This window comes from Poecilia reticulata, chromosome 22 (assembly GCF_904066995.2).
Source record: "Poecilia reticulata chromosome 22, P_reticulata-male-v2, whole genome shotgun sequence".
NCBI lineage: Eukaryota > Metazoa > Chordata > Actinopteri > Cyprinodontiformes > Poeciliidae > Poecilia > Poecilia reticulata.
The window spans coordinates 11227759-11240385 of NC_088851.1; the positions used below are offsets into that span (position 1 = coordinate 11227759).

Sequence of the window (12627 nt, forward strand, 5' to 3'; positions counted from 1 at the left end):
TCACATCAGTTCAGACTGAATGTGACTGGTGCTTTTTCTTTTTTGTCTCTAAAGCCTTTTTTTTTTTTTTTTTACACTCAAAAACATAATTTCACTCCACCTGTACGTCTCTGCTTGCTAAAGAAAATTAAAGTTGTTATAAAAAAGGGGACAGGTGCAGTCAGTCACTACACAATGCTTTTGGTAATTTCAAAGTGACAATCTAAAAAAAAGATCTATTTGGCATGAACACGTCTGACATTAAGAGGGTTATAATTCATAAACGGCAGACTGTCGCTCATGTGAGACTATGAAGCAATGACCACGAGGTGGCAGCACTGAAGCATGCCAACAAAACCCGTCAGGAACAGTTTCAGCTGCTTTAAAGCTGTAGTTGCAAAACTTTGAGGCCTTTATCACGGCTTTTCAGCTATTACAAGTAAATATAAAAATATCGTGATGATTAAAAAATATCCAGCACACCATACAACAGTTTTATCCATTCATGACTATCTGTTGTAACAATTATGTTATATACTTAAGTACTTTTCAGACTTCAATACTGAAAAACTAATTACAGACAAACAAAGCTTCACATTACATACCTGATGATTATTTAAACAAAACAACAAAAAAAAAAAACAAATCCAAGGCAAAACATAAATACTGATTAAATCTAATGATGATGCAATTCTGAGAATACCAAACGAAAACCAAAAAACATGCAAATTACAATTCACAAAGCCTGGGAGACTTTAAGGAAAAGATTAAACCAAGTGATAAGTATTACATTGTTTTAGCCCAGTTAAATTTGGTTCTTCGTAACCTCTATTTAAAATCCCAGATGTTTGATAAATGGGCCTGTCTAACTCAGCTGAGCTGGAACAGCGATAAGATCGTTGCTGCGATTGATGAGTCAAACCAGGAATAAGGAAACTTATGAGTTAGGGAACCAGGAATAAGGAAACTTATGAGTTAGGGCGTTGTACTGGGATTGTTTCTGTTCCTTAACAGCCCTGTCCTGTCTCGCAGGAAGAATGACTGTTCAACGGGATACAGATGGATACAGATCGCACTGTGGTGTGACTTTGATTCGTGAAATGTTTAACTAAATTGCAACTGCAGTTCATCAGTATTGAAAAGCTTAGTTTTTTCTTCATCTCACAAGAGTTCCTTCTTACAAATATTTGGTGCGATCTCAGAAGCCGGTTGTTTCTATGGATTTTACTTAGGAGGTCAGAGAGTAAAGAGGTCTGAATACAAGTGGGACAAAGCCTAACAACAGCACAACAAAGATGGGCAGAGTAAAGAAAGACAAATTCTTTTTCCCATTTGACTGACATTTTGCATTTGCTTGCACACAGAAGTTGTGTTTCCCTGCCTACCGATCTGTGTCAGTGTGCTGTAAGCACAAATGTACAAAATAAAGTGAGGCAGCTCAGCCCTCTGGCGGTGTGTGTTACCAAATTTGCGGTCGAGGGAGGATGAGTGACAGGCCGGTTAGTGATTTGCATGGCTCCGGTGTTTAAAAGGAGCTGCAGGTGCAGGATTCCCTTCACAGAGGGGTGGATTTGATTCAGCACACACAGGTACCTTTCATGCTGCTTAAGTACGACGTGTGATCAAGTAGATACTCAGAAAGACTCCAAGTTTGAACATATTCTTTCTTACCCGGGATCAAGATGAAGGATGCACGGTTTCCTTTCATGGATCATCGTTCGAGCTAAAGACCAAGGGAGGAGGAACAAACTGAACACGACCCCGGCCATGGAGACGCTCCTGTTAGTTGGCAACTGAAGCGGACCGCTTTTCACAATGTCGATGCAGATACTCATACTGCTCCTCCTCTGGGCTTCCAGGGTCACAGAGACGACGACAGACGCATGGAGACAGTGCACAGGTAGGAGAGCGTTTTATTTGCTGTTATCTGTTTGGTTCTAAACTTTACGAGATATCACCTCGTCTTAGCTCAGTATAAGTGGTCCTGTTAATGATTACCCAGTGGATTGTTTATGGCTCCATCCAAAAGCTGGGAAGGCCCTGCAGCTAAAATTCTTCTGGATAATTCCAACTGTCTGCGTCTGCTTACTGGGAGTGCTTGCGTGTACGTGTGTGTGTGTGTTAGTGTGAACATCCACAAACAAGTACAGGCATTGCATGGGGTTAGGGTTCAGTTGCATTTCAATACACATCAGGATATTAGGGTTTACAGGATAAACATTCAACTGACATCTCATCAATCTTTAAGTGTTTCTCCTCTGCCAGTCCAGCTTTTGAGTGAAGTATCTTGTTATAGTAACAACCCTTGTAAAAAATAATGTATATAATGTATCTATTACTTTCCAGTCATCCTGATTGTTTTTCCTTTTCAATACAGGGTCTTGCAAAGGTGTTAATGCTGTCTTTTACACTTCTGACAAGTTACAATATATGTATTTTATTGGGATTTTATTTAATAGACTCAGTGTAAAGTAGTTCATAATTAGTTGAACTTTTTTGCCACTTTTTAGGAGGATCTGGAAGGGGCTGTGTACTCTCAAAGACTGGGCTTTAACCAGACATGTAAAAGAACACAACTATATTCTCAATGTATTTTTACATGTTTATTTATTTACTTTACAAAATTTACATGATCAAAAATCACACAGTTTGATTTACTCTGGAATAATCCAGTTCAGATTTCACATGTCAAAGTATTCTAAAATGAAAAAGTAGAGCATATTTAAGTACCAAAAAGAAATTCATAATTTGACTCCGGAAAAGATGTGACTCCAAAGTGGACAGTTTCTGTTGATATAATTAGTGAGAAGATGATTGAAGCTCAATGCAAACAGTCCAGGAGGAAAGTCATTGGATAGAAGTTGGAGAAACAATTTATGCCTGTATATTTTGCGTCTCTAATTGGTTTTACCTTAGACTCATATTAAGAAGTGTGAGGATTCTCAATCTATTTCTGAGCTTCATTTTTGCAGAATCTCCAGGCATTCATAGCACAGCGCTGACCGCCGTTCTGGCTTCTCTATCTGTCTGCTGTCCTCAGAGTTGCTCCCCTTGGATCTTCTGTCTTTTGTTCTGGAGAGGGACACCTCCAGAGTGGTCCCCGGGGCGCGGGTGAAGCAGGCGGCTGGGGCGAGGGGTGTCCAGTTTCTCAGCCCCGATGCGTCTATGAGCTTCCCCGCTTCCCAGCTCTTGGTGAACTGTGACCTTTTCCCCAAAGAGTTTTCCATTGTTGTTACAGTGAAAGTGAATCGCTTTGCACCCAAGGTAAGCATCTGTCAGAGGTGATGGATCTCTGACACAAGACAAGAAGTATGCTTTGCAAATAAATATTTTATTTATTCTAAGTAAATAAAATATACATTTTATATTTTATTAAATATCTAATTAGTATTTTATTAAATAAGTAATAAGTAATATATTATCTAGTACTATTTATTTAATATGCTAAATATTATTTATATTTAGCATATTATTTATATATACTAATATATAAATAATATTTACTTGAATGTTATTTATATTGATTAATATTTATTTAATGTATCCTTTACATTTTTCCATAGCCAAATTTGTTTAGTCTTGAGGGAATTTACTCTCTTTCCTGCAGCGAGACGAGTACATCTTCTCTCTGATGGGACCAAGTAACGTGGAGACCGTTGCACTGGAGGAGAAAGAAGACGAGCAGCCCCCGAGGACGAAGGAAACCAAGAGAGATGAGAAACATGCAGGGATCATCCTTGGACTAAAGTTATCCCAAAATAGCCTGCATTTTGTTTTCAACGGCCATCGGAAAGCAGCAGAGCACTGGAACTTCCAAGGCATCCGTCTGACTCCCAACCAGTGGCACACACTGGTTTTAGTCGTCGGCGTTCACCGCAGGAAGCTGACGGTGGACTGCAACCCGCCGCTGGAAAGGTAAGATCAGCTCTCTCTTTTTTGCCTTTTTTCCTGTCCATCATTCATCGCCCTTTCCTATTTACCTGTCAGATCCTGGATGCCTCACCACAATAAAATGCTCTTGCTGTAATGTAAAATGTATTTGCACCCTGCAGTCATATCATGACATCCTGGCAGTAAAGTGACAGATGGTTTTGAGAAGAAACTTCCTCTGAGGTACAGCAGGGTGCAATCTCTATAACCATCAGAACAGTTCAGGTTTCAAGTTCTTGTTTTTCAGTCTGAAATTTAAGAAAGTTACTTCGGTTGGAGGAAATTCATCTTACTTTCAAATTAAAAGTCACCTTCGATGTTTGAAACATTATACTTTGTAAACATTTTACAGAAATGAACTTCTTTGTATTTTGTTAGAATTTGATAAGATTAGTACAAAGCGGAGCATAATTCTGAAGCGGAAGAAAAGAGAAACATGGATCCCAAATTTGTTTTCGCAATGGAAAAACTGAAAAGTGTGGTGTGCATTTTTATTTACCCTTCACCCCTTAATTCTCTCTCTATCATTGTAATCCTAAATAAAATCAAGTGCAACCAAATAACATAAGTTGTTAACTAAATATGAAATTGATTACTACATGTTGGAGTTTCAGCTTCCAGGAGAACTACCCCACAGATTTAGCCAATGAAATGTTATAGTTGAAATAATACCCATGGCCCAGTCAAAGTCTACACCTAAGCAGAATTGAGCATCTGCAGAAAGACTTGAAAACTGATAATCAAGTTGCTCTTCACCCAATCTTCTTTTCCACAAAGAAGAATTTTGTTTTCTTTGTGTGTGAAACTCACAGATATTACACAAAATACTCGCAACCATGACACTTCACCAAACATTCAACCCAGAATGAAGGTGCTCTTTAGGAATCTCCATGTGTTTTGCACTGCCTGCTTTAGTTTTGAGCGTTCAGAGCTGCATCGGATGTCGGCAAGTCCAGTTGATTTATGAATGACCAGAAGCAGATCAGAGACGACTTTGTCTTTGTGAGTTTATGAAGGAAATGTTTTGAGAAAAGTGCGTTGACTGTAAAAAAAAAAAAAGCAAAAACCCCAAAACAACCAAGGGTTATGCATACCTTTGGAAGGCAGTGTTTATTGGCTGTTTAGGATAATTGTCTTTTATTGCAAACAGTGTTCCCTCCAGGGCTTTCCCTTCAGATCTTAACATCCAGGCATCCAGATTCCACATTGGCAGTCGGGGAAGATGGAAGGGCTTGTTTTCAGTGAGTTGAGTTTCAAATTGCGATTCAGTTCCGAGGTCATTTAATAGCATCCCGACCACTTCCTGACGAGTATCTCATCTGTTGCCACATGTTCAGGGCTTGATGCGACAACTGGTTCTCGTGCCGAACTCAGACGCCTCCAATCAACTCTGCCCGTCTTCTGACCCCCGGCTTGCAGCTTTGTCGGTTCCACCGCTGCTCTTAGACCTGCCTGTCAGGAGGAGGCAGAATGAGATTCATGACACTTCCTCTGGTAATTTGTACATTCGCTTCACAAGGGAATGTGACGGGAGTATTTAGGGAATTACCGCTGATTGCTCCGTCTTCGACGCAAACTGTCAGGAGCCGCGGGACGACCGTCGGTGGGAGCGGAGAGGCCGTGTTCTGAGTTGCTGCGAGGTCAGCTGTGGTTTAATCCTCTCAAAAAGGGCCTCTACGTCTGTGACGGGTCAGCGTGGATTACTGTGTTGGAGGGTAAAGTATCCAACTGCTATCAACAAGCAACTTTATCTCTTTGTTACAATTGACAAAATCATTTTCACAGACCATAAAAGACTGGACTACGTTTTGGAGCAGCAGGTTCTTACCACCAGCTCTGAGACGCACGATGTAGAGGTATTTCTCCACCATTTCTTTTCCGATACGGCTTCGCTGTTTGGTTTTGAGCTAATTTTTATCTGATCTTTAGGTGTTTCAGATACAAGGCATTGGCCTCATGGCTGCCATGGCCCACAGATCCTCAGCCTCTGGTTCTGCTGTTTATCTCTGGACCAACTTGGGTTTCCGGCTCTACCAGAACATCAGCACTAACGGCGCTCTGTCTTGGAAGCATTTCCAAATAGGGAAAAAGGTGTTATGGAGATTCCATCCTTTTTTCTTTTTTTTTTAATCAACACCTTTTGAAAATGAAAACCTTATATTAATCTCTCATTACCTCTGTTTTGTTGTTTTTGCCTGTAGGCATATCTGGTAGTGTCTAATTCTGGGACTGAAACAAACAAGTCTGTAGACAAACAGTCTGAATCTGACTTCTCCGTCATTTATAAATGGAGCAAAAGAAGAAAACGGTTTGTGCGGTTCCAGACTCTGCAGACCTACTGCGCTCGAGACTGGGAGGCTTTCAACATTAATGAACAGACTTATCTTGCTGTGGCCAATCACAGAATGGGTAAACAATTACACTGCCACTCAAAAATATGGCTGCTTTTTTCTGATCATTCTTAAATATTTCAGATCATTCAACAGACTTTAATATCAGATGGATAATCCAAATAAATACAGAAAACAGTACTCTATTGTTAAAGTGTGGATTAATTGATTAACCACTTTTTTACCGACGGATTTGCAGGATCAATAAATAATTTAAACAAAACAATTCTGACATTAAGAAAGAAAAACATCATGTCCCAATCTAAAAAAAAGACACAAAGCTTATTTCCCCTAATTAGCATAATTAGAATTTGAAAACTACTTTTGTATATACTTGGGTTATATTTATCTTGTTAATGATCTTTAACATGTAAGTGTGTAAGAAGAAAAACATTTCTGTCAGAAGGCGAACATCGTATGACTGGTCCGTGTTTCAGTGCCTCGCAGCTTTTTGGCGATGCTGAATAAAACCCGAGTCTTACTCTTACTGTTACTCCTTTCAGGAAACAACAACCACACCATCAACAGCGTGATCTACAAGTGGAACAGATCGACAAAGTCTTTTGAGGTTCACCAGACGCTGGTCACATCGGGGGCCTACGACTGGGAGTTCTTCAAAGTTGGACCGTACCACTTCCTGGTGGTTGCAAATGCTTTCGATGGTGTGACCACTTCTCTGGACTCGGTCATCTACGTTTGGATCGATGGGAAATTTCAAGTGTTCCAGACAATCAAGGTGTGTTGATAAGAAGAACAGTTGCATCAAAAATGGTGCCGACAACATGGCTCATATCTGATTACAGTACCACTGCCGATCGAACCACTGTGAAAAGTTGATGGCACTTGAAGGCAGCATTTTGGTAGGGGGTTGATTTCACCTGATATATCTCATATATGATAACATAAAGATCCTGTCGGGACGGAATAATAAAACGATAAAAGGAAAAGACTTGGGAAGGATGGAAGGAAGTAAAATGATCAAGATAGAGGTAAACACATATGATGTGGTTTTGCATGATTTGCCTGACTGATGGAAGTGCTTTGTAACTGATATGAACAATTTTATTTGAATCTGGCTGCAGCTGATGTGACTGTGTTGACACATTGATTGCCACGCGAGAAAACACAGAGAGATTTGTAATTAAAGGGGAACTCCAGAGGTTGTGGGGGTGGAAGGGGATTCGTGAGAACCCCTTGGGGCTGGTAGTAATAAATTACCTGAAATCATCAGAGAAACGTGAGAGTTCTGATATCTCTTGGCTGCACAAACAGTGAAGCTTCATGACGCAATCTGTTGGCTCGTACATGAGAAGACGGTAGATACATTTTAAATAAGCATTACTCACTGTTGTAATGTCATTTAGTTCCATTACGGTTTAGCTACACACATCCATTTACTGCTATGTACATCTTTACTCACATGTAGCAGTGTGCAAAACCTGCTTGCATGTAAATATGAAACATTTTTAATGGTCATGAAAAAGATTCTCTTGAGTTTAGATGTTTTTGCTTATTTTCAGTCCAGTTATTTGCTGACCAGTATCCCTCCATAGTCAGATAAGTTATTTCTTGCGAGCTCATCTGCTAATATGATTTATAAAATAGAGAGACAAAACTTTTTTTAGATTTAAGAACTGAAAAAAGTTTGCGTCACCAAGTAATGAGTTTTAAATTAACAGTGGTTCTTCAACTTTCAAGAACAAGAGATGTTGGTTCTTGTATAACTGGAGGCCTTCCTATTACCATATTTTTTTAAATTTCCACTCAGTTAAAGAGCCACCAAAACCAACTGTGTTTGAGAGAAACGTTAATAAGTGTATAATAATTTATTTAGGTTTTTATCATTCTGTGTATTACCATTGTCATGCTTGACTCAAATTGAGTCTAATTGGTTCTGGACGCTTGAAAAACTTTAAAATAATCTACACGACGAGCCAAATTGCCCACATCAAAAGCCACTAAAACAACTGGCAACAAAATTTCTAATTCTTTAGATTCTTTTGTCAAAACGTTGGAATTTCTAGATTGCAAGTCAAAAATAAGTGGGAATTTTCTCATCAGAAACCCTTTAAAAAAACAACTAAATAAACATAACTAAATAAACAAAATACTCCTGATGATGCCGCTGCCTGTAAAGCATAGCAATAAGGATGTTATCAGCATCTATATGATTTTAAGATATTGTTCATCTATATATGTTATTTGTGAAAAAATAACTGGGACAAAACTTTTCAAATGTACAGAAGAAAAAGCGCCCCCTGTAGTCATTCTATATGATTTGTTTCAGAATTGGGTACATCCCGGGAATTATTTAATTATTTAATTTCCTTTTGGGATTAATGAAGTATTTTTGAATTTGAATTGAATTGAATTTGAATTAATTAAAAAAAATAAAAAAATAAAAAAAAAAATATATATATATATATATATATATTTTTTTTTTTTTCTATTCCTCTTTGGCAGTTATTTTGATTTTATTATTTCAAACATGCAAAGAAAATTAAACCAATTTGAAATTTACACTTGTCCATTACTGAACACAACAACAAAAAAATAGTTTTTTTGGTAATATTTTGTATTTTTTTAAAAATGAAACTGAAGTGTTTTCTGACGAATATGTCAAATGACCAAAACATGCATGGACCGGGACGTTCCCTCGCAGTGAGAAATCTAAATAAGAAAGTCAATATGGCTTCTGCGAGTGGTAAATTTATTTGTGTTTCTGATGGTTTATATCCTATTAAATCAGTGCTGTGCAAGCACAGTGTGCAATGTCCCTTTGCAACTGGACCAGGATTTAGTTGGGTTCAGAGTCATGCCCAGATCCACTTTTGAACTTCAGAAGAAATATAAAGTTATCTTCACTTTTATTACTGTTATCTGCTCCCGTTTATCTGTTTAACTTGCCACTTCCTACTCATATTCTGTACGCATTGACATCTTTTCTCATGCTCCCAATGCAACATTATTTTACACCCTGTTTTCATTGATTTTGGTTGTGAAACCCATTTGTCTACATCAACCTAGACTACTCCAGTATAAACTGAAACAAATAGTTTCAAAGAGAGATTTATTATGTTATTTACAACTTAAATCTCTGTTTGCACTTTTACACTTATTCACATACAGTTAAACGCAGAAAAATATTCACATTCCTGCCAAATGTAACTTAACCAGCATTTGACTGCATGATGTTTCCTAATGAGTGGCTCTGCTGGAAAGCAATTAAAAGAAGGGTGTGATTTCTGAAATACCAAAAAAGATTTCCCCACTGATTGTGAAGAAAGGTATGCATTTTTTTCTTACATGACACTTTTAAATTAAAATGCAAGTAAAATCAAATATATTTTAATTATTTATGTTTATCTCATGTTTTGTCTAATTTTCTACTAAAGCCACACTTGTTGAATTAAAGTAATTTTAAATTAAAATCTTCTAGGACTATGAATGATTGTGGGTTTAAATGGATCCCATATGAAATATTTGACTGATCGTGTGACTTTCTGCAACTGTAGACATTCTGCGCCACAGACTGGGAAATGTTCCAGATTGGCAGCAGAGTATTTCTGGTTGTGGCCAATGGACACAGACTCCAGGGTAACGGACCCAGCCAGTACACCATCAACTCAACCATCTATGAGCTGGACATGAGTGGAAGGATATTTGTTCGCTTCCAGGACATTGTTACCTACAGGTATTCACGTGAATTTTGCAGATTCTGTCTGTGAGGTGCATGTACAAACACAGACTTTTTAAATAATTTTTGTGGTAAAAGATATTTGCAGTCATTTCAATTTATCACCGCTATACCTAACAATCTTTTTCCTTTCCAGTGCAGTGGATTGGGAGTTCTTCAGCCTCGGGGAAGAATATTTCTTGGTTGTTGCTAACTCCTATAATGGGGAATCCTACTCTCTCAACAGCATTCTTTACAGGTATTCAACCTGTCAACAAGTCCCCACCCTGTGTGATGTCTTTCGTCAACCCTTATTGCCATGGGGTATCTTTCGTAAAATCATTTTAGAAAGAAACACTTGTACATGCATTATGCAAAATACTGCTATTTTTGACATGAAAAGGAATTTTTAACACTTAAACCTATTCCATTTTTTTGTATCAGTGCTTCCTTTAATGTGATTTTTTTTTCACATTACAACCACAAACTTTAGGGTGTTTTTTAATTTTTTTATTGGGATTTTATGTGATAGATCAACGTAAACTAGCACGTTGCATTGAAGCCGAAGGAAAATTATACAAGCTTTTAAATTTTTAATAGAGATAACGATTTAACAAGATTCCTGAAGAAAATTGTTTCTGCTGGGCTTTATTTAGCACCATCAGAGTAAATGAGGTTGAATACAAATGTACTCCTCACTTTCAAGATTTTATCTGTTGAAATTTTAAAAAATAATTTTCCTTCCCACTCACAACTATGCACTACTATTTTTTTGTAGGTATAATCCAAATAAAACACACTAAAGTTTGTAGTTGTACCTTGAATTAACATAAAAAGGTCAAAGAACACAGGAAGCAGCGTTTAATATGCACATAATGATTTCTTTTTTTCCGCTTACAGGTGGCAGGGATATGAAGGATTTGTTCCCGTTCATTGGCTCCCAACCATTGGGTGCAGTGACTGGGAGTTTTTCAGCTCTAATGGAGAATCCTTTCTGATCTACTCCAGTGCCAAAGCGCCTCTCTCCAAAGTTTTCAAGCTCAAAACCTACTAGACGACAAAGTGTGCACATGGCTTTGCGTTTTCAGTTTTGTGCTATACAGGTTGTGGTCCTGTGAATAGTTTTATATTTTTGTATACTGAGAGAACTTAAAGACATAATTTAACTGTCAAATATTTTAATAAAATTATATTTGAAAGAACTTCACAGAGGCCTTAACCAGTATCCTATATCTCTTCATAACTCACAAATACTTGTAGCCATGATGTGGATGTTTTATGTGTGACAAATACAATTAAACCCCCCAAAAATATTACTACCTTTCTTTTTTGTAAGAGATTTTATATTTTACATTATTTCGTGCCATATTTGTATTTAAAATGTGTGGTTGCTAACTCAGTGGAGTTCCCAGACAAATGTGAAAAACATAGGAAAAATTAATTAAACTTAAATAACTAGTATGCTGAATTTTGACGTGGAAACAATAAATGTCAACAAGTCAAAAATAAGTGGGAATTTTCTCATCAGAAAATGTTTGGTGATAATCACTCAGTTGGGTTTATTTTCACAATTTTAAAAGGAGTCAAAGTTGGCCCTGTCAACAGGCAGTCAACAAAACAGTTTTATACCAAGGACATGAAATTTTAAACAGTGGAGAGACGGTGAGCAGCTGCAGAAAACAAAAACTAACCTTGAGTGCTTGTCACAAGGAGGTTAATTTGGTGAGATATGTCTGTAGAATAAAGACATATCACAACATGATCATGAGATGAATATCATAATGTCCTGCCTTGTAATAACATTTCGAACCACAACTTTAATAACTATATATTTTCCTCTATTTATACGTGTTGCAACATATATCAAAGAATATATATTTTTGGCATGCATAACAAATATTTACAATTTAAATTTCTACATATAGTTATTGCCTGCATGAGACAATCTATTGAGACTTTTACAGATGTAAAAAATGTTTGTAATATATTTAAATATAACAAACTTAAATGTTTCAATTGTATATTTTTTTATTTTTAGCTTTTTTGAGAAAAGTTATGTTTGTGTTTTGACGTTATTTTATGTATATGAAAATACAGATGCAAAAAAAAAGAGATTAAAAGTCAACAAATGTAATTAGGGGATACTTTTTTAATACAAAACACAAATAAATAAAGCACACTTGTTAGTGTGCTTTTCTTTGTATTTGTTAAGCTGCGGTTTATTATGCTGTTATAGACTGAACTGCTGTTTCATTTTGCCTCTGACTGCATTAAAAATGAAACTGAATCTCAGACATTTTGTCCTAACAATGTCAGATGGTAAATGGCCTATGTCTTTGATGTACTTAAATTTTCTTTTTCTATTTAGTCTTTTTTTTTAGGTGACATTGTGCTTTTACTGTTGTACAAAACTGAGCTTTTAATTGCCAGCACATGATTCATGTAAGTTATCCATTGTCATGCTTAGTTGATGAAAGACTACAAGAGCCAGAATGCCTGTGCGAAACGATCTTGTAGGAAATGCAGTGTTAGAATTAAAGCAAGTGTTTCTATTTAAATAAATAAAACAACAAACAATGTTTTCCAGTAATAATTTGTATAAAATTCACTAATTAAAAAAAATGTTGTGACTAAATATTATTTTTAAACGAT

At 36.9% G+C, this 12627-nt stretch overlaps 1 protein-coding gene across 2 annotated transcripts; it reads left to right on the top strand.

Annotated features, from left to right (window-relative positions):
* Nucleotides 1-959: 959 nt before the first annotated feature.
* Nucleotides 960-12552, top strand: LOC103458736 (thrombospondin-type laminin G domain and EAR repeat-containing protein-like). 2 transcript variants are annotated; one of them, XM_081603436.1, is made up of 14 exons: nucleotides 960-1568; nucleotides 1662-1879; nucleotides 3020-3243; nucleotides 3587-3894; nucleotides 5060-5150; nucleotides 5247-5403; nucleotides 5493-5624; nucleotides 5695-5765; nucleotides 5839-6000; nucleotides 6111-6318; nucleotides 6803-7035; nucleotides 9815-9993; nucleotides 10133-10234; nucleotides 10876-12552. In XM_081603436.1, the coding sequence occupies exons 2-14, from the start codon at nucleotides 1795-1797 to the stop codon at nucleotides 11027-11029; spliced, it is 2106 nt and encodes a 701-aa protein (XP_081459562.1). In that variant the 5' UTR covers nucleotides 960-1568; nucleotides 1662-1794; the 3' UTR covers nucleotides 11030-12552. The 2 variants fall into 2 exon arrangements, with proteins under 2 accessions (XP_081459562.1, XP_008397969.1); XM_008399747.3 differs by having other exon boundaries at nucleotides 960-1879.
* The last annotated feature ends 75 nt before the right edge of the window (nucleotides 12553-12627 follow it).

Bases quoted from the DNA above. Each gene is read 5' to 3' on its own strand.
- LOC103458736 (XM_008399747.3), top strand. From the start codon at position 1,795: ATGTCGATGCAGATACTCATACTGCTCCTCCTCTGGGCTTCCAGGGTC. The intron at 5,766-5,838 runs GTATTTCTCCAC...TCTGATCTTTAG, and splicing joins CTGAGACGCACGATGTAGAG to GTGTTTCAGATACAAGGCAT. The intron at 10,235-10,875 runs GTATTCAACCTG...TTCCGCTTACAG, and splicing joins CTCAACAGCATTCTTTACAG to GTGGCAGGGATATGAAGGAT.